This window comes from Stenella coeruleoalba (genome assembly GCF_951394435.1).
Source record: "Stenella coeruleoalba genome assembly, chromosome: 7".
Classification (NCBI taxonomy): domain Eukaryota; kingdom Metazoa; phylum Chordata; class Mammalia; order Artiodactyla; family Delphinidae; genus Stenella; species Stenella coeruleoalba.
This window is the reverse complement of record NC_137153.1, coordinates 48,168,595-48,191,843: the sequence shown is the minus strand read 5'-3', so window position 1 is coordinate 48,191,843 and position 23,249 is coordinate 48,168,595. Positions and strand designations below refer to the sequence as shown.

Genomic DNA, 23,249 nt, shown 5'->3' with positions numbered 1-23,249 from the left:
CTCCAAATAGTATAGAATATAAAATAGCACATTAGACATAGACAACTCTGTGATGTTACCCACGGATAGTCTCAAAACGAAGTCTTGAGTTTGAAACAAAATTACCACTGGCCACTTATCAATATTTCATTATTTCATACCTAGAACAACCCCTACTGGTTGCTTTAGAAATGTTTTACATAAATCCAGATGAACAAGCATCTCCCTTTTTCTATGTGACCTGTCCTCAGTCATGTGGTCACTACATTGCTATGACTGGATAGCACATCAGTACCTTCTCCATGAACCTCGTTTCCAGGGAGATACACCAACAAAGTGACAGGTACCACTGAACGACAGCGATCTGACAAGAAGCCAGAAATAAGAGATGCTAGAAAAAGTACACCTCTCTAGACAAAGAGTGACCTTAGATACAAAATGACATGGTTTTAAAAAGTAGGTGGGACTTCCCTGGTGGCACAGTGGTTGAGAGTCCGCCTGCCGATGCAGGGGTAACGGGTTCATGCCCCGGTCTGGGAAGATCCCACATGCCGCGGAGCGGCTGGGCCCGTGAGCCATGGCCGCTGAGCCTGCGCGTCCGGAACCTGTGCTCCGCAACAGGAGAGGCCACAACAGTGAGAGGCCCGCGTACTGCAATAAAAAAAAAAAAAGTAGATGAAATCTAGCCAAAATATCAAGCCTACAGTTCTGGTGAAAATAGTAAATGACGTCTGAGATTAAATGAGAAAAATCATATGGACCACACTTCTAAAATGGTGTATTATTGTTTATTTGTGTTATTCTGAGAGAACGGTGCTATTATATAACTTTTCGAAGATTTTGTTTTACATAGGGTATTTTTTGTTGTTAGGTGAAATATTTTTGTGTCCATGGTTCCAGACTGTTTTCAGTAGAACACACTACAAATTTTATAAGAGCATTTTCTGGGAATTTGAGATACGAATATTTTTAACAAAGCAGATAATGTAAATTAAAGATTCTCTGCAAGATGGTTTTGGTTAGTGTCTAATAGACAAAGAATGAAAGAGTAAAGACCATAAAGTAAAATCTGTATTTTGTACAATAAATGACATGATGAGCGGAGCATCTGTAGAAACATACAGCATTATAACATAATTTTAACATACTCAAAATTAACTTCCTTCTCCCTCTTGTGCAAAAGTGGGGCCTATGTGGGTATACATGAAATGTACAGAGTAACTAACCTCCATTCCAAGCCAGACATGTATCTCGTGCATATCACAATGCCACTAACAGGATAGTTGGTGGCTGTACTTGTTGTATTTGATTAACTTGTTCAATGTTGGGTATTTTTCATCAGAAAAACCAAAAAGGAAAAAAGTTCTGAGAGCAAAACCTCTGTACCGATCCACTACAGAGCAAGTGCACGCATGAATCTATTGAATTTGAGCTGTACTTCTTACGCAACGCACGCTATTTACCCTGGGTGAGATAACTTGGACCCAATCAATTTTAGAATCTCTTTAGGCTTAACGAAAATCACATATGAAAGGAGGTACAGAGCAAAATTTAGAATGGAATTAGATCTCTACACCAACAAAAGTGTTTTTTTTTGTGGTACGCAGGCCTCTCACTGTTGTGGCCTCTCCCGTTGCGGAGCACAGGCTCTGGACGCGCAGGCTCAGCGGCCATGGCTCACGGGCCCAGCCATTCCACGGCATGTGGGACCTTCCCGGACCGGGGCACGAACCCGTGTCCCCTGCATCGGCAGGCAGGCTCTCAACCACTGCGCCACCAGGGAAGCCCCAACAAAAGTTTTATGCATGAATTCCAAGGTCAGGCAACTTGGTGAACCATGATGCAGTCACCAGTCTCAGTTTAATTGCTGTTTTGATGCCTGTGGAACATCTAGGACCATACCAGGCAGTGAGCATGGAACACTTTTTACTTAAGCAGAAGCTTTAGGATTCTCTACCCAAGAAGAGAACCCACAGGGCAGCATTTCAAACAGCAGACCTTTACCATGAACCTCCTGATTTACTCTAGTCAGACTTAGGATCCCGATTTTTATCACGAACAAGCAGGCTCTTACCATCATCCTGAATGATTCTCCACAGGTAGTCGGCCACTAGACTTTTAAGGGATCTTTTGTGAGGCGAGCCTAGCCGATGAGGAAACATAACTGTCGTGTCCACAGCTGAAGTATGAATTAACTGTCAAATGAAAGAGGAAAACTCTTTAGACGTTCTTCCCAAGGAATAAGGAAACTGATGGCAGTAACTGTAGCAGCAGTAACTATGCTACAAAACCAAGTGACATGAGCAGTTACAACAGGCCAGTCACTAGGCACTTAACTTGGATTATTTCACTACAACCTGCAGAGTAACCTAGCAAGGTAGGTATGTTATTGTCCCTTTTTACAGCCAAGGAAACTGAGGCTTCGAGAGGTTAAGAAAGTTGCCTAAGCTGAGTCAGCAGGGTAGAAGGAAATCCAGTCTCAGCAGCCTGACTTCCAAGTCCACGTTCCTACCAAGAGAGCACCACCAGGGGGAAGCATGAGCTCAGAGGTGTTCCAATAATTACTGGCAGGGTGAGGGGCGGTAAAGGGTGAGCCAGGCCCCTCCCACCTTGTGACTCAGCGGAGGCACGGGGACACCTCACTCTAGTGCAAGTCCCATTTCAGTGGTTTCTCTGTCCCTGGGGAGGGAGCATGGACAAGGATTAGTCCCATCTAGGTCCAAATCCCCTCTGCTTACACATGGAAAAAGGTGAATAAATTTTTCCTGATATTTAATAAAGTAGGAAGTAGTGATACAATAAGAGAAGGGTCAGATAACTGAGAGCCTAGACTGTCAGGTACCAGCTTGGATTCCTTGTTAGAAGAGCTGTACTTTGAAAAAGCGTTGAAGAAGATTAGCCTCAGGACAAGAGTAATTTAAAGACTGATCAAGAAGAGAGGGGTTGGGGCTTCCCTGGGGGCGCACTGGTTGGGAGTCTGCCTGCCAATGTAGGGGACACGGGTTCAAGCCCTGGTCCGGGCAGATCCCACACGCCACCGAGCAAATGGGCCTGTGCGCCACAACTACTGAGCCTGCAAGCCACAACTACTGAAGCCCGCGCACCTAGAGCCCATGCTCCGCAACAAGAGAAGCCACCGCAACAAGAAGGCCACGCATCGCAATGAAGAGTAGCCCCCGATCTCAGCAACTAGAGAAAGCCCGTGCGCAGCAACAAAGGCCCAATGCAGCCAAAAATTAAATAAATGAATAAAAAATAAATTTATTAAAAAAAAAGAAGAAGAATGGAAGTTTAATGTTTAGCACCTACTACCCCCCATCCATAAACGCTTTAAATTCTCACTTTTAATGTGTCAGCCACCTCCTGGACACTGGTTCCTGGCTGCAGAATACTGAGCACATGAAAGAAGGTGGTGGGGGAAATAGAGAAAAATAGAGAAATCTACGAGTAATCTGGGTGAAAGAAACAGACTGATTACAAGGAATAAAAAAACACAGTGGTTTCAAATTTTCTGGTCTGGGAGACAAGTGAAATAGAACGGTTCCTGGAAAATGGGAGAAGGAAAGTCATGGTGAGAAACTGAGTCTGAGACAAGCTGTCGCTGAGGTGACAGAAGGCCATCCCTGTGAAGAGCTTTCTTACAAAAAGCTTACGTCCCCAACTCTCTTTGCTCACACTTGGGTGGGGTCTGGTGCAAGCACATTCCAGTCTCATCTGTCACATGCAGAGACAACAGTGCTGTGTGAAACAACTATCTATACTAGGGTACCAGCTTTGCAGGGAAAGAGGTGGATACTCAGGAAAATTAAATGGCCTTACTGACATTCTTACACTAAAGAAGAACTAGCCCTTCTCGGCATGAAGGTAAGTCCTAGGGGTGGCTGAAACAAATAGTCAAGGTCCCCAAAGTTCTAGAGTTGCGCTGTGCAATGTGGTAGCCACCGGCCACACGTAACTATTAAAATTAAGTAAACAAAATGAAAAAATCGTTTTCTCGGTCATATTAGACACATTTTAAGTGCTCACTGGCCACATGCGACTAGTGTCTACCATATCGGTGAGTGAACACGTAGAACGGAGAGTTCTGTTGCAGAGCACTGTTCTAGATCGGGGGTGGCCACCAAACTCTCTCTTCCGAGTTCTAAATAGTTTAGGCTTGCAGGCCATACCACTTCTGTTATAACTACTCAACAATGCCACTGTAGTATGAAAGCAGCGACAGAAAATACATCCATGAGTGGGTGTGGTGGCTCTGTTCCAATAAAAGTATTTGCAAGAACAGGTGGCTAACATGGACCATAGTGTGCTGACACCTGTTCTAGAACATGGAGCAAAGAACAGACCATTTTAACCTGGAGTATTAAGGGGGAGATTTTCAAGTCTATCATGCCAAGAAAAATGAACATGCCATTTGATTTTGAGCCTACCTTACAGGTAGGCTTTATAAATCTACCTGACCTAATATGAAAAAGTATCTTCCAGGACGTGACTATAATAACCTATTAGATAAACGTAGCTTTACCCACTTGAATATTAAAGACAATGATCTAAGACCACGTCAAAAGAACGATTTTGGTTTCATCACAATTGATAATGGACTTTCGTTCTGATCTTGTTTAGCCAGATGACTTGGGCATCTTATACTTCTTCTGGTTTGTAAGAGTTGGACAAAGTCATCAGCATAGTGATTCTTATCTTGTTTTGTCTAAAAGGGCAAATCAAGCATCAGTGATAACACAATGATAATGACTACCACATTAACACATACAGTTTTATAAGAACATGAGCCTTTAACTCTTTACCTTAAGTGCATAGAGACTACCTTCAAAGCTATGTCCAATTAGTACAGTGTCAGTGCTGAACAGGTTCAACAAGGTGGCTTGCACATCACGGATTGAGGTTTTCGTGTCCTTCGAGTCATCTTCAACCACACCAGAAAACCTATCCCAAGAAGACACACAGTGCATGTAAGAGTACAACTAAGTAGATTTCATCCGTTATAGTTAGAACACATTACTGACTCAACGTGACAAACATTTGATGAACAGAACAAAGGTCTTATTGTATGTCTGCCAACTATCCCTTTACTAGGTTATATTGATAAAACCTAGTAAAATTTATAATTTGGATCAATCATGTAAGGCAGGGGGAGACATTATTACAAGTTCATAAAGTTCCTTTGTGAACTCTCATCTCTGTATAATCTGAGTTTTGTCAGTTACAGTTAAGTAGTCTATCTCCCATTAAGGCAAAGCTAAAGATGAAATGTGAGAAGCGTGGAAAAGCAGAAGGAGCCCTAAGCAGAGTCTAGACAACCTGAGTTTGAGCTATGCTATGACTATGCCATTTACTTATTATAGTTGATTTTCAACAAGTTGCTTAGCCTTCTGGTTTCAGTCTTCTCATCTGTAAAGTAGGGTCAATTACCAATCTTAATGGCTTATAAGGACCCAATGAAAATACATGCAAACAGTGAAAATACATGCAGAAAATGGACTATCCTAGTGGTTTTCATGAAGCACATACTAAAAGTAAGTGTTCAGAAATGTGGCTACTGCTGTGCTTTACTGCAAATTAGGAGAAAAGAGATAAAAATACTGCAAACGTATTTTCAATGTAAGCTGTATGTTCATAGTACTGTCTCCTGAACAAAAGATACCTGGCTCCATCATCTGGCTTAGTTAAGGAATGTGATGCATAATCAAATATTTGAATTAAGAGGACATTATCATGGATGGAGTACTTGGGTTCATTTTAAAAGAATGCAATGCATTGAATCCTTTTGACTTTTTTTTGTGTGTGTGCGGTACGCGGGCCTCTCACTGTCGTAGCCTCTCCCATTGCGGAGCACAGGCTCCAGACGCGCAGGCTCAGCAGCCATGGCTCACGGGCCCAGCCGCTCCGCGGCATGTGGGATCTTCCCGGACCGGGGCACAAACCCGTGTCCCCGTGCATCGGCAGGTGGACTCTCAACCACTGCGCCACAAGGGAAGCCCCCTTTTGACTTTTTCTTTTAAGATTCAAGTTTTTAATTTTAAAGCAAGACCTTCAGTTCTCATTTTGCTGCTATGAGTATCAGTAATTAGCAAAGCATTTCCTGACTTGTTCCAAAAAGGAGTTAGAAAAGATTCCGCTAAACCCATGGAAGAACGAGAACCAATAAGAGTACAGTAACTTTAAATATAGTACAATTTTGTTTGTCAGTTATAGCTCAATAAAGTAAAAAAAAAAAAGTAAAATATAAAATAGATGGGGCTATTAGGAAATGGCCAAAATGAGTAGGAAAAAAAATCAAATGAGGTCAGGAGAGAGATTAGTAACAAAATGCATTTTCTGATAACAGCAACTTTTACTGAGTTTTTATGTATACAACCATTTTTATGAACCATGAGGAAATTTAGGTTAAAAAATACTTGTTAGCAGAATTCTTTATAATTATTCTCAAAATTTATCACAACAACTTTTAATTCACTTGACCACCTTGCCTTACTGTGCTCCAACATTATGGACGTACACATATATAATATATATTATGCATACTATATATACTATAATACTATAAACTACGTACTATAGTATATAATGCATATAATATACACGTGTATATGTGTATCAAGTCATATTTGTTCATCTATACATATACAAATGTATGTATATATGTGGGCATGTATACACACACACACACACACGTCATATTAAGTACCATTGGAGAATTTGTTAAAGAAAATTGAATAAATACAATCACACCAGTAATTAACACTTCTAAATTTTCATTGTACAATAAGATCAATGTCTTCTATTTTATATTTAAATAGATATATTTAAATAAATATATAAATATGTCACGTCATATGGCTTATGTGCCTTTAGGAAATCCAATTCAATTAATCAATGATATTGTTGGGTATTTTATACGAGGTTTTTAAAAATAAAAGGCACATCTGTATCATACTATCTCAAGTTAGCATTGCATTTGGATCAGAAACATGTCCTACTTGAATAATAATAATAAAATAGAATTTGCACTGAACCAGTGTTCTGTATGCTGTATCAAAGCTATGTATACTCAGTGACACGTCTACAGGATTATAGAAATTTTCATCTAATGGGAATAGTATGGTATTTTCAGAAGAAACTGATTAATGATTGAATGAATAAATGAATGAATAAATAACTTGTTCAATATTTTTGTCTGTCTCTCTAGCCTCCTACCTACCATTCCAACATGTAAACACCGTGAGTGCTGAGGCCGTATCTCTCATTTCGGGTTGTTACCCAGGGCCTGATACAGGGTCTGCATAATTTTAGCAAGGTACTCAACAGAACATGAATAGTTTTGAATAAACAAATTAATTAAAAGAAAACAGTGTTAACTCATGCTCTGAAGTTGAATCAAATAAAAGTACCTAGGCTAAAACTCAAAGTACATGTTGAATGTTCTATAATTTCAAAAACAAACCCCTGTGTATAATGCATACCTAGTGTTATAGTCAATGACTTCTTCATCTGGTTTCACAGATGTATCATAGCCCACCTGGAGGCTGGGATCAACCACTGTCACTTGAGTAAGTTCCAAACCTTTGGCTGTATAGCGCTATAAAGACGGAAATATCAAATTTAAACATCATATTGGGCAAACATATTTTAACATCTTAGATATCTTAAAGGAATATTTCTAACTGGAATATACAATCTAACCCAATCATTCAGTTTTGGTAACAAAAGCCAGTGTGTGGATCTGACGGTCATATAAAAGATGTTCCAAGCTTTAATTTTTTCCTTAATGTTGGTAATATTTCTGCTAATAAAAATAATTTCATTTTCTTGGCATAGGCTTTACAATTATTTTCATTAGAGATCAGTGCTATCCAAAAGAACCTTCTGTGAAGATGAAATGTTCTATTTCTGTCCTGTCCAATATGGTAGCCACCAGCCACAAGTGGGGATTGAGTATTTGAAATATGGCTAGTATGACTGACGAACTAAATTTTTAATTTAATTTTTTATTGAGGTAACATTGTTTTATAACATCATATAAGTTTCATGTGTACAACATTATATTTTGACTTCTATAAACACTACAGCACGCTGCACCACCAAAAATTTTGTTTTCATTCATCACCATACAGTTGACCCCCTTTACCCATTTTGCCCTCCCCCGCTTCCCCTCTGGTAACTGCTACTCTGTTCTCTATACTGACACGTTTGTTTGCTAGTGGATACCATATTGAACAATGCAGTTATAAACCTTGTTGAATGAAAAAAAAACATTTGATTTCTAAGCCAGAAACAGCTTTCATTGTCTGCAATTAAAAATCGAAGCTTAGGGCTTACCTGGTGGCGCCAGTGAGAGGCCCGTGTACCGCAAAAAACAAAAAAACAAAACAAAACAACAACAAAAATCTAAGCTTAAAAAGTGAACACTTCCCTTCTATATCTATTAAAATTAAACTCCACAAATCTGCTTTCCAAATATGTCACAGGGAACAAAAATTTAATTTTATGTTTTGTTAAAGATGACTGTTCACATGATGTTTGACACATACAAAGCACTTTGCCATATATTAGTGTATCTGATTCTCACCATCACTGTTGGGTTATTATTAACCTCATAATTTACATATTGGAGCATCCGGGAGACTTGCCTGATAAGCAGTGGAGCTTCTGAGGTCTCATGATTCCAAGTTCTGTTTTTCCCCTACTGTTTAGTATTGATTCTCATATGGAAGAAGGTAACTCCCTATAAACATTTTACTGTCTCTATAAAAACAATAGCTTTTTAAAAATTAAAGCTTTTATGCTGATTTGGGGGATAACAGTAGTATTCATAACATTTTCCACCCCTGTAATTTCAGCAACGTAATGAGTAGGACAAGCAGTGATTATATATAAATAAAAATTAATAAGTAAAAGAAAGAGGATCATGGGCCAACTCCTGGCTCCATCACCAAGTGCAGGTATCCCACCAAGTCACTTAACTCTTTTCAGCTTCAGTTGCTTCATCTGAAAACGTGTGAACAACATCGCAGCACTGTGTGGGACTGAGAGAGAGAGCCTGGGAACGTTCCTTACACGTGCATAAATAAGGCAAAACATACCACCAACGTACCACCTCACAATTCACGGCAAATACAACGTGATTCACGCTGCGGGGTGGGAACTTGACAAAAGTCTTCACAAAGCCTTCTAGGTTTGCTTTTTGGTCCTGAACATGAAGCTGAAACGAACACTGCCAAATAAGTTACTGTATGTTTTGGCAAGAGCAACTAAGCTCATAAAAATTTCATCAACTGAAAATTAGTGGATTATACCAAATGCTTATGGTTTCCCAAGGTCTGAGCAGGAGGCAGCAACTCTGGTTCTGAAACAAGCAGCATTCTGGGGAACAAGCCCTACCTTGGCGACCTGACACCGGGGGGATCGAAGGACACCTTCACAACAGCTGTACCGCCTTTCTGAGCTACCAAGAACTGCAAACCACACGAAAAGTAAAAATCAAAACAAGCAAGCTTGACAAGGCGGAGTGGTTAACTCCCAGAGCGTCTCACGCACAAGGATCTTTAAGACTGCACCATGCAAGCGATCTGATGTAAAGTCTAAAACTCTGCATGGTTGCTTTTCTAGCTATTATGTAACAAACAGGAAACACTGACTCCTAGAAGCCGAGTTCTCAGAGGCTGCACTTTGAAGGTGAATTATAATTACCAGTGTCTTGAATGCCTTTCTCCCCTTCCTCCCTTTGCTTCCCCATAACGTGGCCGGGCCCCTCAGCTCCTCTCCTGATATCACTTCTTTATCCTGCTTTAACTCTACCTCAACCATCCTTTCAAAATATTCTCCTCCCTGACCTGCCCTCTGTGCTGAAGCCCCTGGATGATGGGCTCCGGCTACCATCCTCTCCCTTCCTGCATCTGACCCGAGGACATCACCCAGTTACATAGACTGAGACCGTAACAAAGATGTTGTCTCCAACCTTGGCTGGACCTCTGAAATCCCGACACCCTCTTCTTCCACTGCCTTGGCCAGACACTTCGCACATTTTCACAGCAACAAGCCTAAGCCTTCATCTCTCTTTTATCTCTCTCACATCTTCCATCTCACCCGTACCCTTACCTACCCCAAGCCCTTCCTCCCTCTGGCCCAAGGTAATGTTCTCCCAACTGTTCCCTAAAATCCCCTCTGCCTACAGCAGGTTTTGCACCAGTTTTCCCATAAAATGTGGTTAGATTAATCTTCCTCAAGCACATTTTTCATTACATCACTTTCCTCGAATGCTTCACTTCTACATTGCTAATCAAATGCAGATTTCTCAGGCTGGCACTGAAGACTCTTGCTTAACCAACCTTCTATTACCCATCCAATCTTGACATCTCACGCCTTTATCTTACCTTCTCCTGTGATGAGAAAGGGAGGCTGAGAACCAGTATTAACAGAGCATCTGTTAGAAGCCAGGAATTGGACATGTCAGCTCACTAAACTGCACACAAAGCTCATTCTATGAATGTGGAAACAAAAGCTCAGAGAGCTTCCGAAACCTGCTCAAGGTCTCAGAGAAAGTAAGTGGTGAAACAGCCCAAAATCTCAGGTCCGCCGGCTCCAAAGTCCCATTCTGTTCATTATGCTGTGTTGTCTAGTTATTCCACACAGTAGTTAATCTGCTACTTTTATTCTCCTTCAGTGTCTTCCTATTTTTCTTCCTTTTTGGAATTTACAGTCTCCCCACCCACTAAAACTAAGCCCTAAACACTTAAGTCAAACTTGTCTGATTTACTTTACTATTGATCCATTATTCTTATATTGATTCTATAATTCAATCACATCCACTGTTCCTCTCTACTTCCTCTGCCCTGCTTTATTTTCTTCATAGCATTTATTATAATAGCTTTCATATTCATTTCCATATCTACATAAATAATTCATCTGTTCACCCATCTATCCACGCAGATACTGACAGCCTGTATGCGTTAGGTACCATGCTAAGTGCTGGGGAGACATTCGGTCCCTCCAAGAGCTTGCAGTCTTTTGAAGATGGCAGATAAATCACTAAATCATTACAAAATGCAGTTGGGTGCTGTCAAAGGCAGTGACAGTCAAAGGCCCTCAAAGGTTGTGATAGAAGAGGGAGGACCTATTTTAGGTCATGGGGTCACGAAAGAACCTTGAGTAGGTCACATTTAAGCAGAGACCCAAAAGATGAGAAGGAACCAGCTGCGTGAAAAGGAGACAGCAGGTTAGAAGGCTCCAGAAAGTTGGCCAGTGTGATAGGAAAGAAACTGTGGAAAGGGTACAAGATAGCGGGCAGAGGCCAAATTCGGCAGGGTTGACAAAGTTATTGAAGAATTTTCATTAAAGCAGGGGAGTGATGTAAACAGAACTGTGATTTAAAAATTATTCTGGGGGTTGTTGGGTGAGAAGTAGCTTGGGGCGGGGGAGTGTTAAGACTGGGAGGATGCTGCAGTAGCTTGGGAAGGAGATGAGGGTCTTGTGGCCCTGGTGGGGGGCAGCAGAGGTGGAGAAGAGACACTTTGGAGGTAACAGAACAAATGGGACCTGGAAACTGCTGAGATGAAAGGGCGCACCAGGGAGTTCCCTGGCGGTCCAGTGGTTAGGACTCGGTGCCCTCAATGCCGTGGCCCGGATTCAATCCTTGGTGGGGGAACTAAGGGCGCTGGCATAGGCAGAAAAAAAGAAAAAGGGAAAAACAAAACAAAGGCCTTGAATGGGGGGGTGTGCACCGAGGGGAGACAGTGATGACTGCACCCAGGTTTTTTGGTCTGAGTAGGGAAAAAAACATCTGAGTTGACTGTAGGGAATTTACTGTGCTGGAGAAGAAATGGGGGCTGGGCTGGGGAAGAGGAAGCAGTTGTTCATCCTCACTCAGTGCAGGGCAGGGGCCAAGGAACTGAAGCCGTAAGCAATTATTCTAACGCTGGCCCGTGAAAAGCAGGTGAAGTCAGGAGGTAGTTGATTGACCTGAGGTCTTAAACAGGCAGAAGAATCATCACAGCCATACTCTTGAGCCAGCGAGCTCCAAAGTTAAGAAGTGATGGTCGGGAGTAAATGTTTGTAATGGAAACTTTTGAATCAATACAGTTTCTCTTTACTGGACTGTATTTAACAAATACACATTGAACTGAATACTTTATTCCACTTTTCTCCCCATCGCTTTGGCACCGGCTCATCAGGTAAATGAAATGGAACGACCAGACACCTGCCTTTATGACTCACCAGTCGGCCAAAGTGGTAGTGACATTCCTCTACGCTGCTGTGTTTGCCTGCAGGACTCACGCCATAGATCTTCCCACATCGACAGCACATCCTCCTAGAAGCTAAAACAGAACGTGAAGTAGAGTTATTCATGAATAGATTCGGGGCGGGAAATGAGGACCTGCATGCAGAGACTTGCCTTTGCATTCCTGATCCTGTCGTGAGCACAGACTCAGTGTGATCTCCAAGTAACAGGAAAAGGAACAGAATTATGCAAAGGGGTACGTGCAGGTGAGCTGCTTCCGCATCCGGGCTGCCACTGCTCAAACAGGCATTCTCCCACCTGCTTCCAGAGTCAGCCCAACGCCAGGGGATTGTGGTTTTAGCACCACAAGTTGACTGTCACCAACTTGATCTGTCATCAACTCTAGTACATAGTAACTCCTGAATTAGGACCCATGTCTTCCTTTTAGACACATAGTGATCTGTTTATTGTCACTGAGAGTGTATCTAGGCTTTTCACTAGACCCGTTTATGAATACTTGTTTTTATTAATGACCCTCAAACTGGCTCTGATGACGATGATGACAGCAACTCTTTTATTTGGGTGTCTGTTATGCGATGACGAGGCAGGCACTGCACCAGGCACTTCAGATGCACTATTTTAATGGATTCTCATAGCTACTGATGGGGCAGCTACCATAATCTCATTGTTCAGAGTGGGGAAGCCGACACTGGGAGAGCGGCTCATGACTTACCCAGCACCCAGACCCACATTCGCCTTTCTCCTTCAGAGCCCCGGTTTCTTAACTGTTAAGTGTACTGCCTTCCAATGAGAGGATTTAAAGAAAGGCCAATGAAAAATATTTCTATAACTGCATTTCAAACTCTGATGGACCTAACATTTGACAGTTGTGTTAATGTTAAATATTCTCTTGCTATCTCTTTTCTGGGGGGAGAGGGAGTGGGATAAATATATTAACTAACTATGCCCAGTATTTGGAGAAAATGCAAAATAGTAAGACTAATTGGAAGTCTTTTTATAAGAATTCCTAGTGAAAGGGTATGAAGTATACGGAACACAGCACTGCCTACATATGTCTAGGGGTAAACGCAGAAGCTCCAGAGTCAGACTCCTTGGGTTCAAATCCTGGCTCTACCACTTATTTTCTGAGTGACCTTTGATAAATTATTTGACCTCTCTGAACCTTAGTTTCTTCATTTGTATAAATGGAGGTGGTAACAGTACTTACCTGAAATGGCTGCTAAGATTTAATAAAACTGATTACATAAATAAAGCACTTAGATACTGGGACTAAAATGAAACGGAAAGGGAAAGAAAGTGAGATGCAACCATGTTTTTACCTGTAGCCTAATGATGCGGCCATCATTTGTGGCCATGGCTGGCCACAAATCTTGTTTAGATTAGAAAATGTCAGAACACTGGGACTTTTATTTTTCATATTTATTTATTTGGCTGTGCTGGGTCTTAGTTGTGGCACATGGGATCTTCATTGTCGCATGCAGCATCTTCAGTTACAGCATGGGACTTAGTTGTGGCACATGGGCTCTAGTTCCCTGACCAGGGATCAAACCTGGACCCCCTGCATTGGAAGCGCAGAGTCTTAGCCACTGGACCACCAGGGAAGTCCCAGAACATTGGGACTTTTAGGGCTCCAGTCTCAGCGTGTAGAAAGGATAATTTTTGGACCCATATGCTTATGATCATTTACAAGAGTTTTTGTCATGCCTGGGTTTAAAAGAATATTTCCTGGTTTGTCAGCGTTGGGTTGGGGGTAGTTATTTTCACAGAACTGTGCTTCAGTTAGAAGGGAGCCTTTAAGATGTCTGTAAAGAATAATTCCTGTGAGCGCTAAGAGAAAAAGAAAAGCTGTCCAATAAAATTTAAATTGCTTTTTTTCCCTTTTTAAGTAGTGGTAGGGTTAGAGTCTACTAACCCTTTTATGAAATGCTAGGATTCTGATTAACATTAAGTAAGACAGTAGTCTAAAAGAATCCAAGTCTTCGTGTCCTTCAGTAACAGCCACAACAAATCAATATTGTTCCCTGGACCACGTGATGTCCTAAGTTTTGGGTGAGAGATGGGAAAGTTAAAATTATATCAGTAATAGCTGGTGCATATTAAGCAGGCCGAAACCTGTTCTAAGCATGTTGATTTAAACTTTACATCAAGCCAGAATGGCAAGTGAACTGACTTCATTTTTACAGATGAGTTAGATGAGGCTCAGAAAAGTAAGGACATATGACCAAAGTCACACAGCACAGTTGATACATAAACCCAGGCCTTCTGGCTCGAAATCTTGCGTAACAGTTCTTAATACTCACTCAGATAAGAAAAGTACAAAAGCTTACAAGCAGGAGACAATGGGAACCCTGACGACTCTCACAAAGGCAAGATAGCTCAAGGATCTCTTCCCAACACCAGTAACCCAGTCCCAGATCCCCTCACTCTAATGAGCTCTCGAGAAAGTTTCTCTAATTTATTACTTTAGCAGAATTTACTAGACATGCTTTAGCAAACTCTTTTGTAAAATGAAAAACTGTGTTATGAGAAGTATTAAGAGATTCTAAAAGCATCTACGTTGTTTCAATTCTTACATGAGGCTTTTTTTTTTTTTTCGGTACACGGGCCTCTCACTGTTGTGGCCTCTCCCGTTGCGGAGCACAGGCTCCGGATGCGCAGGCTCAGCGGCCATGGCGCATGGGCCCAGCCGCTCCGCGTTATGTGGGATCCTCCCGGAATGGGGCACAAACCCGCGTCACCTGCATCGGCAGGCGGACTCTCAACCACTGCGCCACCAGGGAAGCCCCTGCATGTTCTGTTTCTATGTGCTATATTTAATATGAGAAAAAGTGGGGGGAAGCTAGAATGCCATGAAAATACTAATCTAAGAGATCTCATATATTTTAATACATGTATTTAAGTCTACTTAAAGTGCTGTACATTAAAAAAATGCCATAAAGGAATTACAGATGAACAGTTTTTACATTCTTGAGAATGGAACAGACTTTCAAAACACGACACAAAACCCAGAAACCAATAAAAAAGAGATTGATTACACTTTGAAAATAACCTCTATATTATAAAAAAAAAGTATAAATAAGGCTGATGCACAAGTGACAAACTAAAGAAAATATCTGCAGTATTATTAAAAGAGAATATGAATAGGACAAATGAATAGGACAATTTATAAAGGGAGGGCAGAAGGATACAAAGAGCAAATTTAAAAAGAGAGAGAAATAAACATCTTCAACTTCGTAGTAATAAAATATATTAAATTAACTTTATTTTTTTTAATATACCTTCACACTCTGAAATAGGATAAATAAGAAAGTTTGGCAGGGTGTGAGGAAAACCACACACTCCACCATTAGTGGGCGATGTAAATGGACAAACCCTTTCTGGGGTAGTTAACAATATTTACCAGGGCTTCCCTGGTGGCGCAGTGGTTAAGAAACTGCCTGCCAATGCAGGGGACACGGGTTCGAGCCCTGGTCCGGGAAGATCCCACATGCCGTGGAGCAACTAAGCCCATGCGCCACAATTACTAAGCCTGTGCTCTAGAGCCCGTGAGCCACAACTACTGAGCCCGCGTGCCACAATTATTGAAGCCCATGCACCTGGGGCCTGTGCTCTGCAACAAGAGAAGCCACCGCGATAAGAAGCCCACGCACTGCAACGAAGAGTAGCCCCCACTTGCCGCAACTAGAGAAAAGCCCTCGCGCAGCAATGAAGACCCAATGCAGCCAAAAATAAATAAATAAACAAATTGGAAAAAACCACAATATTTACCAATTTTAAACATGCAGACCCTTTCTGCTAGCTTCTCTGTGTATAGGAATTTATGCTAAAGATACATACGCTCGGGTTTAAGTAAATGTCAACGTGTTAACATCCTCACACATATTTATCACAGAATTTATACTCAAAAAAAATGTAAGCAATCTAAATACCCAAAGGCATTTAGTTCATCTACATTATAGATTCCATATAATGGAATATGTATAGTATAGGTTCTATACAACAGAATTTCATGCAGTCTTTAAAAAGTACCATACAGATCTAGATATGAATGTGGATTCCACGTTAACTGACAAAAGACTTCTGTGATACCTTACTGAGTAAAAAAAGTTAGACACACTGTATATAAAATGATTGTATTCATGAATATTATATATATCTCTGTAGTCATGTAAAGGAGGGTCTATATAAGAGATCTGGAAGATAGCTGTCTTTGACTGTTTTTTTAAAAGATGTTTTTCTGGGGCTTCCCTGGTGGCGCAGTGGTTGAGAGTCCGCCTGCCGATACAGGGGACACAGGTTCATGCCCCGGTCCGGGAAGATCCCACATGCCGCGGTGCGGCTGGGCCCGTGAGCCATGGCCACTGAGCCTGTGTGTCCGAAGCCTGTGCTCCGCAACAGCAGAGGCCACAGCAGTGAGAAGCCCGCGTACCGCAAAAAAAAAAAAAAAAAAAAAAAAAAAAGATGTTTTTCCGTATTATTTGAACTCATGCCACGTATTCTCAACTGGGGTGGTACTGCCCCCAGAGGAGTAAAGTTGGCTTTTGAGGAGTGAAAAAAATCTTAGATATTACTATAGTATGTGGCTCTACAAAAACCCAATTTAACTGATAAAATATTATCCCTCAGTACTTCATTTTACTGGGGGTGAAGGAGGTAGAAAAAATAGGTTTATTAGGGGGACAATACTGATTTTTAAAAGGTTGAGAAGTACTGATACTGTTCCACATGGAGGTGAATTACTTTTATAACCAGAAATCAAATTTAAATATATCACTGATAACCTCCTTCAGTGAGGTTATATTCACAACTAAGTTCAAGGCTAACTTGTTACTTTCAACAAAAAAATGCCACCTGCACGTTCGACTCAACAGAATATTTAAAACATACATCTCATTGAATATCTAAAAACAACGCTGTTAATGAAGAAAACAAATTCAGTGTCAGGTGTTAATCACAACTTTTTATCTTATCACTTAATTGAAAAGACATTACCTTGGTCTCTCAGCTTCTTCAGAGTATTTCTTGCTATGTTCACATACATATTTCGACGGCTACAGCATTCATAAATGGCCTTTTCTTCTATTTTAGCCTAAATCACAAAGTGAACAATTAAATGAAAATATTAAATCCAAAGTCTATGAACAATAAATTTCATTTGCTACATAATGGATAAATATGGCAAAATACTTATCTAACTCAAAAGACGGGGGGAAATGGTGCCACAAATAATAAGCAACTTATTTTACATTCTACGTTTATGTTTTTTGAGAAGAAAAAAAAAGCAAACTTAATCCCATGAATGTAATCCAAGAACCAGACACTTATCTTCACAAACTAGAGACCACTGTATGTTTGCAGACAGTGCATGGTGCAAAGCCTCCACAAGCCTACAGTGTCATGAACTCATTTGATTCTCAAAGCAAGGCCCTAACATATCAGAGGCACATACTAGTATTCTCATTTAAAAGGTGAGGACGCTAAGGCTCAAAGTGGCTAAATAATTTGCTTAAGATCACAGAACAAAGAAAAGACATGATTCTCTTTTCATTATCTTTCTTCTATAAGTTACTTTCCTAAACCCATTAACTACTATTTTTACACCAAAACTCATTAAGATAGGTCAGTAAAAAGGGATGAAATGAGAGAACTGAATAAATAATACGTATTATATTACTAATTTACTGTACACCTAGTATGTACAGGTCTGGAATAAGCTCGTTCAAAGTTTTCTCATTTAATCTTTATGGTGATTCTATAAGTATCACCAATTTATATGAGGAAACTGAGACCGAAGGAAAGTCAGTATCTTGCTTACCGTTGCAGGGCTAGAAATGGAATCCGGGTGTGCTCAAGTTCCGAAGCCAAGACTCTCCTCACTACACTAAACCAGCACAGAGAGAACACCATAGGGAGGTTGGAAGACAGTACAGAAGACAAGACAGGGATACAGAAAAAGACAAAGCTGGAAGAAAAAGGGTAACATTTCTCTTTAAGAGGCTCCTTTTTTGTTTCTTTGCTTTGCCATTATTCTGTAACTTATACAGAATCCTAGAGGAGACAGACTTCCGGAATGGTAGGACAAGAACCTTCACAAACTGTCCCACAAAAACAATACAAATACTGGCAAAACAACTAAAACCAACCATTTCAAAACTCGGAAAATTAACCAAAGCCACAGAAAAAAAAAACTGAAAATTGTCTAAGAGAAACTACTGAACCTCGGTAAGACAGTGGTGTCTCTAACATTTTAGCTTGAGGCTATTCCCACCCGCCTTTCTCCCCAGCTTAGTGGCATCATAGCTGCAAAAAATTGGCAGCCTGATAGCCAACAGAAAGGACAGAACTCTTTTAGAGCTACATTAAAGGCATCATCCCCAGAGCACAGTCAGTATTTTGTCCGAACAAGCAGCTTCCTGGAAAAATCTCTATCCCCAGAGTGCCGTGGGTATTTGATTGGACTCAGAGCTCAGCTCATGGGAGGAAGAAAAAAAAAACCTATCCCCAGAGTACTATCAAAACAATAGTAAATGGGTGGCAATATGGCAGCTACCTAAGGCTATGATTTCAGGTGGGTAAACAAGAACCTGCCTAGGAATTTAAAAGGAAATCTTGGAGAACTAGATTTTGAAACTTTGAAAAGCTCTGACATATTCTTAGGGTGTCAAAGGTGACCCAAGAAAGATCTGGGAAAAGAGAAGCTCCCAATAACTCACTAGTGGCTGACCTTGAAACCCTGCAGGTTTACAGGAAGTAAAAGCTAAGGCTGTCTTATAAACTGCAACAAGTTTGAAGGCATGCCTTCTCACATAGATCCTCTAGTGGGAAGGGATAAAAAGGGTGGAAGACATACAGACAAGGCATTTAAGAAACTCTTCTAACCAGTCATTGGCTGACCACTAAATTGTACTGACACAGGATGACTCCTAAAATAAATAATAAAAGAACTGAAAAAAAAATGCCACCAGAGGACTTAAGTGTCCATACACTGGAAGCAATACAGAATCTACAGAATTAGTTCAGAAAAGTCAGTAAGCAAGTAAGTAGCAACAAGAAAAACAATTACAAAAACCTAGCAACAAAATAAATACCTATCTGACCCTAGAGTTATTATGATACATTATTTAACTGTATAGTTTTCTACAAAAAGTCATGAGACATGTAAAGAAACAGGAAAGTATGCCACTAACAGGAAGCAAAAAAGCAGTCAAGAGAAAATGCTCCTGAGAAAGCCGAGATTTGGGACTCAGTAGACACAGACTTTAAATTAGCTATTGTAAATATGTTTAAAAAATTAATGGAATGATGTCTAGAGAATTAAAGGAAAGTGTGAAAATGATGTTTCATCAAATAGTACCAATAAAGAGAAATAAAAATAGAAAAAAAATTGAAGTTCTGGAGTTAAAAAGTACAAAAATTACATGAACAATTCACCATAGGGGCTCAACCACAGATATGAGCTAGAAGAAGAAATAATCAGTGAACCTAAAGATAGACCAATAGAGATTATTCAGCTTCAGGAGAAGAAAAAAGAACAAGATAAAATGAACAAAGCCTCAGATGCCTGTGGGACACCATCAAACAAACATACCTATATTCACATAATGTGAGTTCCACAGGAAAAGGAGAAAGGAGCAGAAAAAATATTGAAGAAATAATTGCCAAAAACGTCCCCAATATTATGTAAAATATTAACCCATACATCCATGAAGCTCAACAAACTCCAAGTAGAACTTATTCACAGAGAGCCACACTTAGACATGTCACAGTCAAACTGATGAAAGTCAAAGACAAAAAGAAAATCTTGAAAATATCAATAGTAAGAGAAAAATGACATTATGTACAAAGGATCTTTAATAAGATTAAAGCTGATTTCTCATCAGAAACCATGGAAGCAGTGGAATGACATCTCAAAGTGTTGAAAGAAAAAGACTGTTAACTAAGAATTCTGTACTCAACTAAACTCTTCCTTACAATGGAGGAGAAATGAAGACATTCCCAGATAAACTCTCAGGGAATTTGTCATTAGCAGATCTATCCTGCAAGAATTGCTAAAGGGATTCCTTCAGTCTGAGAAGGACACTAGATGGTAATTTGAATCCACATGAAGAAATAAAGAACACTGGTAAATGTAACTTCACAGGAAAATATATGAGAATAAATATGTATTTGTTTGTAATCTATTTCTTCTTCATCTATTTTAAGAGACAATAACATAAAGCAAGAATTACAAAATTGAATTACAGGTTTTATAATATATAACGATGTAATTTATATGACAGTAATGGTATAAAGGAGGGGTAGAAAGAAATATACTGGAGTAAATTTTTGAATACTATTGAAATTAAGTTAGTTTTAGTTTGAACCAGATTGTCACAAATTAAGATGGTAATTGTAATCCTTACTATAAACATTAAGAAAATAATTCAAAAGATATAGTCAAAGAAATGACATGGGCATTTAAATGGTATACTAGAAAATATTTAACCCAAAACAAAGCAATAATTGTAGAGGAAATAGAAAGACACAAGACATAAAAATGGCATTGCAAAATGGATGATGTATCAATAAATCCTACTTTATTAGTTATGAGTCACTGCATTAAATGTGAATGGATTAAACACTCCATTTACATTTGGAAGAATGGGGGGAAATATGGGTCAACTGTATGCTGTCTACAAGACACACACTAAATTCAAAGACCAAATAGGTTGAAAGCAAAAGGAAGAAAAGAGAGATACTTTGTAAGCACTAATTAAAGATAGCTGGAGTGGCTGCACTAACGTCAGACAGTATAATCTTTAAAAGAGAAATTGTCACTAGAGACAAAGAGAGACATTTTATAATGAGAAGAGTGTTAATCTATCAGAAAGACATAATGACTATAAACAAATATGCATCTTATACCAGAGCACCAAAATACACAAAACAAAAACTGATAGAATTGGAGAAACAACAATTCAACAATCAGAAACTTCAATGCCACACTTTCAATAATGGATACAAGTCAGAATATCAAGAAAAAAATGGAATACTTCAACAAAACTATGAAGCAATTATACCTAATAGACATCTATTGAATACGCCACACAACGAGAACAGAATACATATACTTTTCAAGTACACATGGGACATTTTCTAGGGCAGATCCTATGTTAGGTCATAAAACAATCCTCAATAAATTTAAAAGGACTGAAATCATACAACGTATGTTCTCTGACCACAATGGTACTATATTATAAATCAACAGCAGGATATTTTGGAAATTCATTAATATGTGAAAATTGAATTACACATTCCTAAATAATGAACAGGTCAAAGGAGGAATAAAAGGGAAACTTAGGGGAGAGACCTGCCAGATGGTGGAGGAGTAAGATATGGAGATCACCTTCCTCCCCACAAATACATCAAAAATACATCTACATGAATCCTGGTAGGGGACATTAGACTTCCAAAAAGGTGAGAAAATCCCCATGTAACTGGGTAGGGCAAAAGAAAAAAGAAAAAAAGAGACAATGAAATTGGGACAGGACCTGCCCCTCTGGAAGGGAGCTGTGAAGGATGAAAAGTTTCCACACACTAGGAAGCCCCCTCACTGGTGGGGACGGGACGGGGGAGCTTCAGAGCCTCGGAGGAGAGGCAACAACAGAGGTGTGGAGTGCCGAGGGAGAATCAGTGCTGACCAGCACTCACCAGCCTGAGACACTTGTCAGCTCACTTGCAGGGGAACGTGGGAGCTAGGTGCTGAGGCTTGGGCTTCGGAGGTCAGACCCCTGGGAGAGGACTGGGGTTGGCTGCGTGAGGACAGCCTTGGGGGGGCTGGTGCACCACAGCTAGCTGGGAAGGAGTCTGGGAAAAAACCTAGGCCTGCCAGAGAGGCAGGAGACCTTTGTTGTGGGGTGTGTGAGGAGAGGGGCAGCCCTGTCAGAAGAGCTTCTCTCTCTGTGTGCTCACAGATGGTAGGGCAAAGCCTACATGGGCACAAGCGTGAGCTGTGGCTGTTATCTCGGACCCCAGAGGCTGCTGCCACTGCCACCAAGGGTCCTGTGTGCAAGGCAGGTACCTGCCCACAACTTCCCGGCAGCCGGTGCAGCCTGCCACTGCTGAGGGTCCTGCGAACCAGGGCCAACGTCCCCGGGAGAATGCGTGGCGCACCTCCTTAGGCTCTTGCAACTTCACACCAGCCTCTGCCACTGCAGGCACTCCCCACACATCCCAATTATGACTGCTATATCCCTCTCCCCGCAGCCTGAGCAAGTGAGCCCTAATCAGCTGCTGCTTTCACCCCCTCTTGCCTGGATGGGGAACAGACGCCTAAGGGCAGCTACATGCAGAGGCGGGGCCAAAACCAAAGCTGAACCCCAGGGGCAGTGCGACCAAAGAAGAGAAAGGGAAGTCTCCCCAGGCAGCTCAGGAGCAGTGATCAAATCCCCGCAATCAGCTGGGTAAACGCTGCATCTGTGGAATACCTGAATAGACAATGAGTGTTCCCACAATTGAGGCTGTGGACTTTGGGGACAACTGTGGACTTTGGGGGCAAGTACACGCAGGACTAAGGCCAGGTCAGAGTCTGAGCTGGCCCCACAGTGCCCACAGCAGGTCCAGAGACCCACCTAGAGGTACCAGAGGGCTTCCTGGGGAAGCAGGGATTGTCTGTGGCTCACTATGCGGCCAAGGACACTGACAACTAAGGCCACAGGAAAATATCACTACTTTTTTTTTCGGTTCTGTTCTTTTTTTTATTATTATTTTTTTAATTTAACTTTTTAATTTACTTTTCTTTTTAAAATATATTTTACTTAATTGTTTTACCTAATTCTACTGTACTTTTATATTATATTGTGTTTTTTGCTTGTGTTTGTTATTTTCTTTCTTTTGCTTTGTTTTCTTTTTTAACTGTATTTTATATTTTTCTATTTTTCCTTTACTACTCTGTCATTTTGTATTTTTTCCTTTTGTTTTCATCTTTCGTCTTTACATTTTATCATTTTTGTATTTGTTTTATGTTTTCAGTGGCTTT

The 23,249-nt window shown here is 40.5% G+C and overlaps 1 protein-coding gene across 9 annotated transcripts in view; it reads right to left on the bottom strand.

Moving 5' to 3' along the window:
- Positions 1-23,249, bottom strand: part of LOC307188542 (uncharacterized protein) — a 46,487-nt gene that overhangs the window by 3,186 nt on the left and 20,052 nt on the right. For 8 of the 9 annotated variants that reach the window (XR_013828971.1, XR_013828972.1, XR_013828973.1 and 5 more), the window contains 5 exons: positions 17,225-17,321; positions 12,208-12,308; positions 7,458-7,573; positions 4,782-4,920; positions 2,054-2,174 (listed from right to left, as the gene is read on the bottom strand). Coding sequence is in view for 2 of the 9 variants with exons in the window: in XM_079925809.1 (XP_079781935.1) it covers positions 2,054-2,174; positions 4,782-4,920; positions 7,458-7,573; positions 12,208-12,308; positions 17,225-17,321 (574 nt within the window). In the remaining 7 variants the exon portion in view is untranslated. Of the gene's footprint in view, positions 1-2,053; positions 2,175-4,505; positions 4,685-4,781; positions 4,921-7,457; positions 7,574-12,207; positions 12,309-17,224; positions 17,322-23,249 lie in introns of those variants that run through there. The other variant, XM_079925810.1, reaches the window with a different exon arrangement.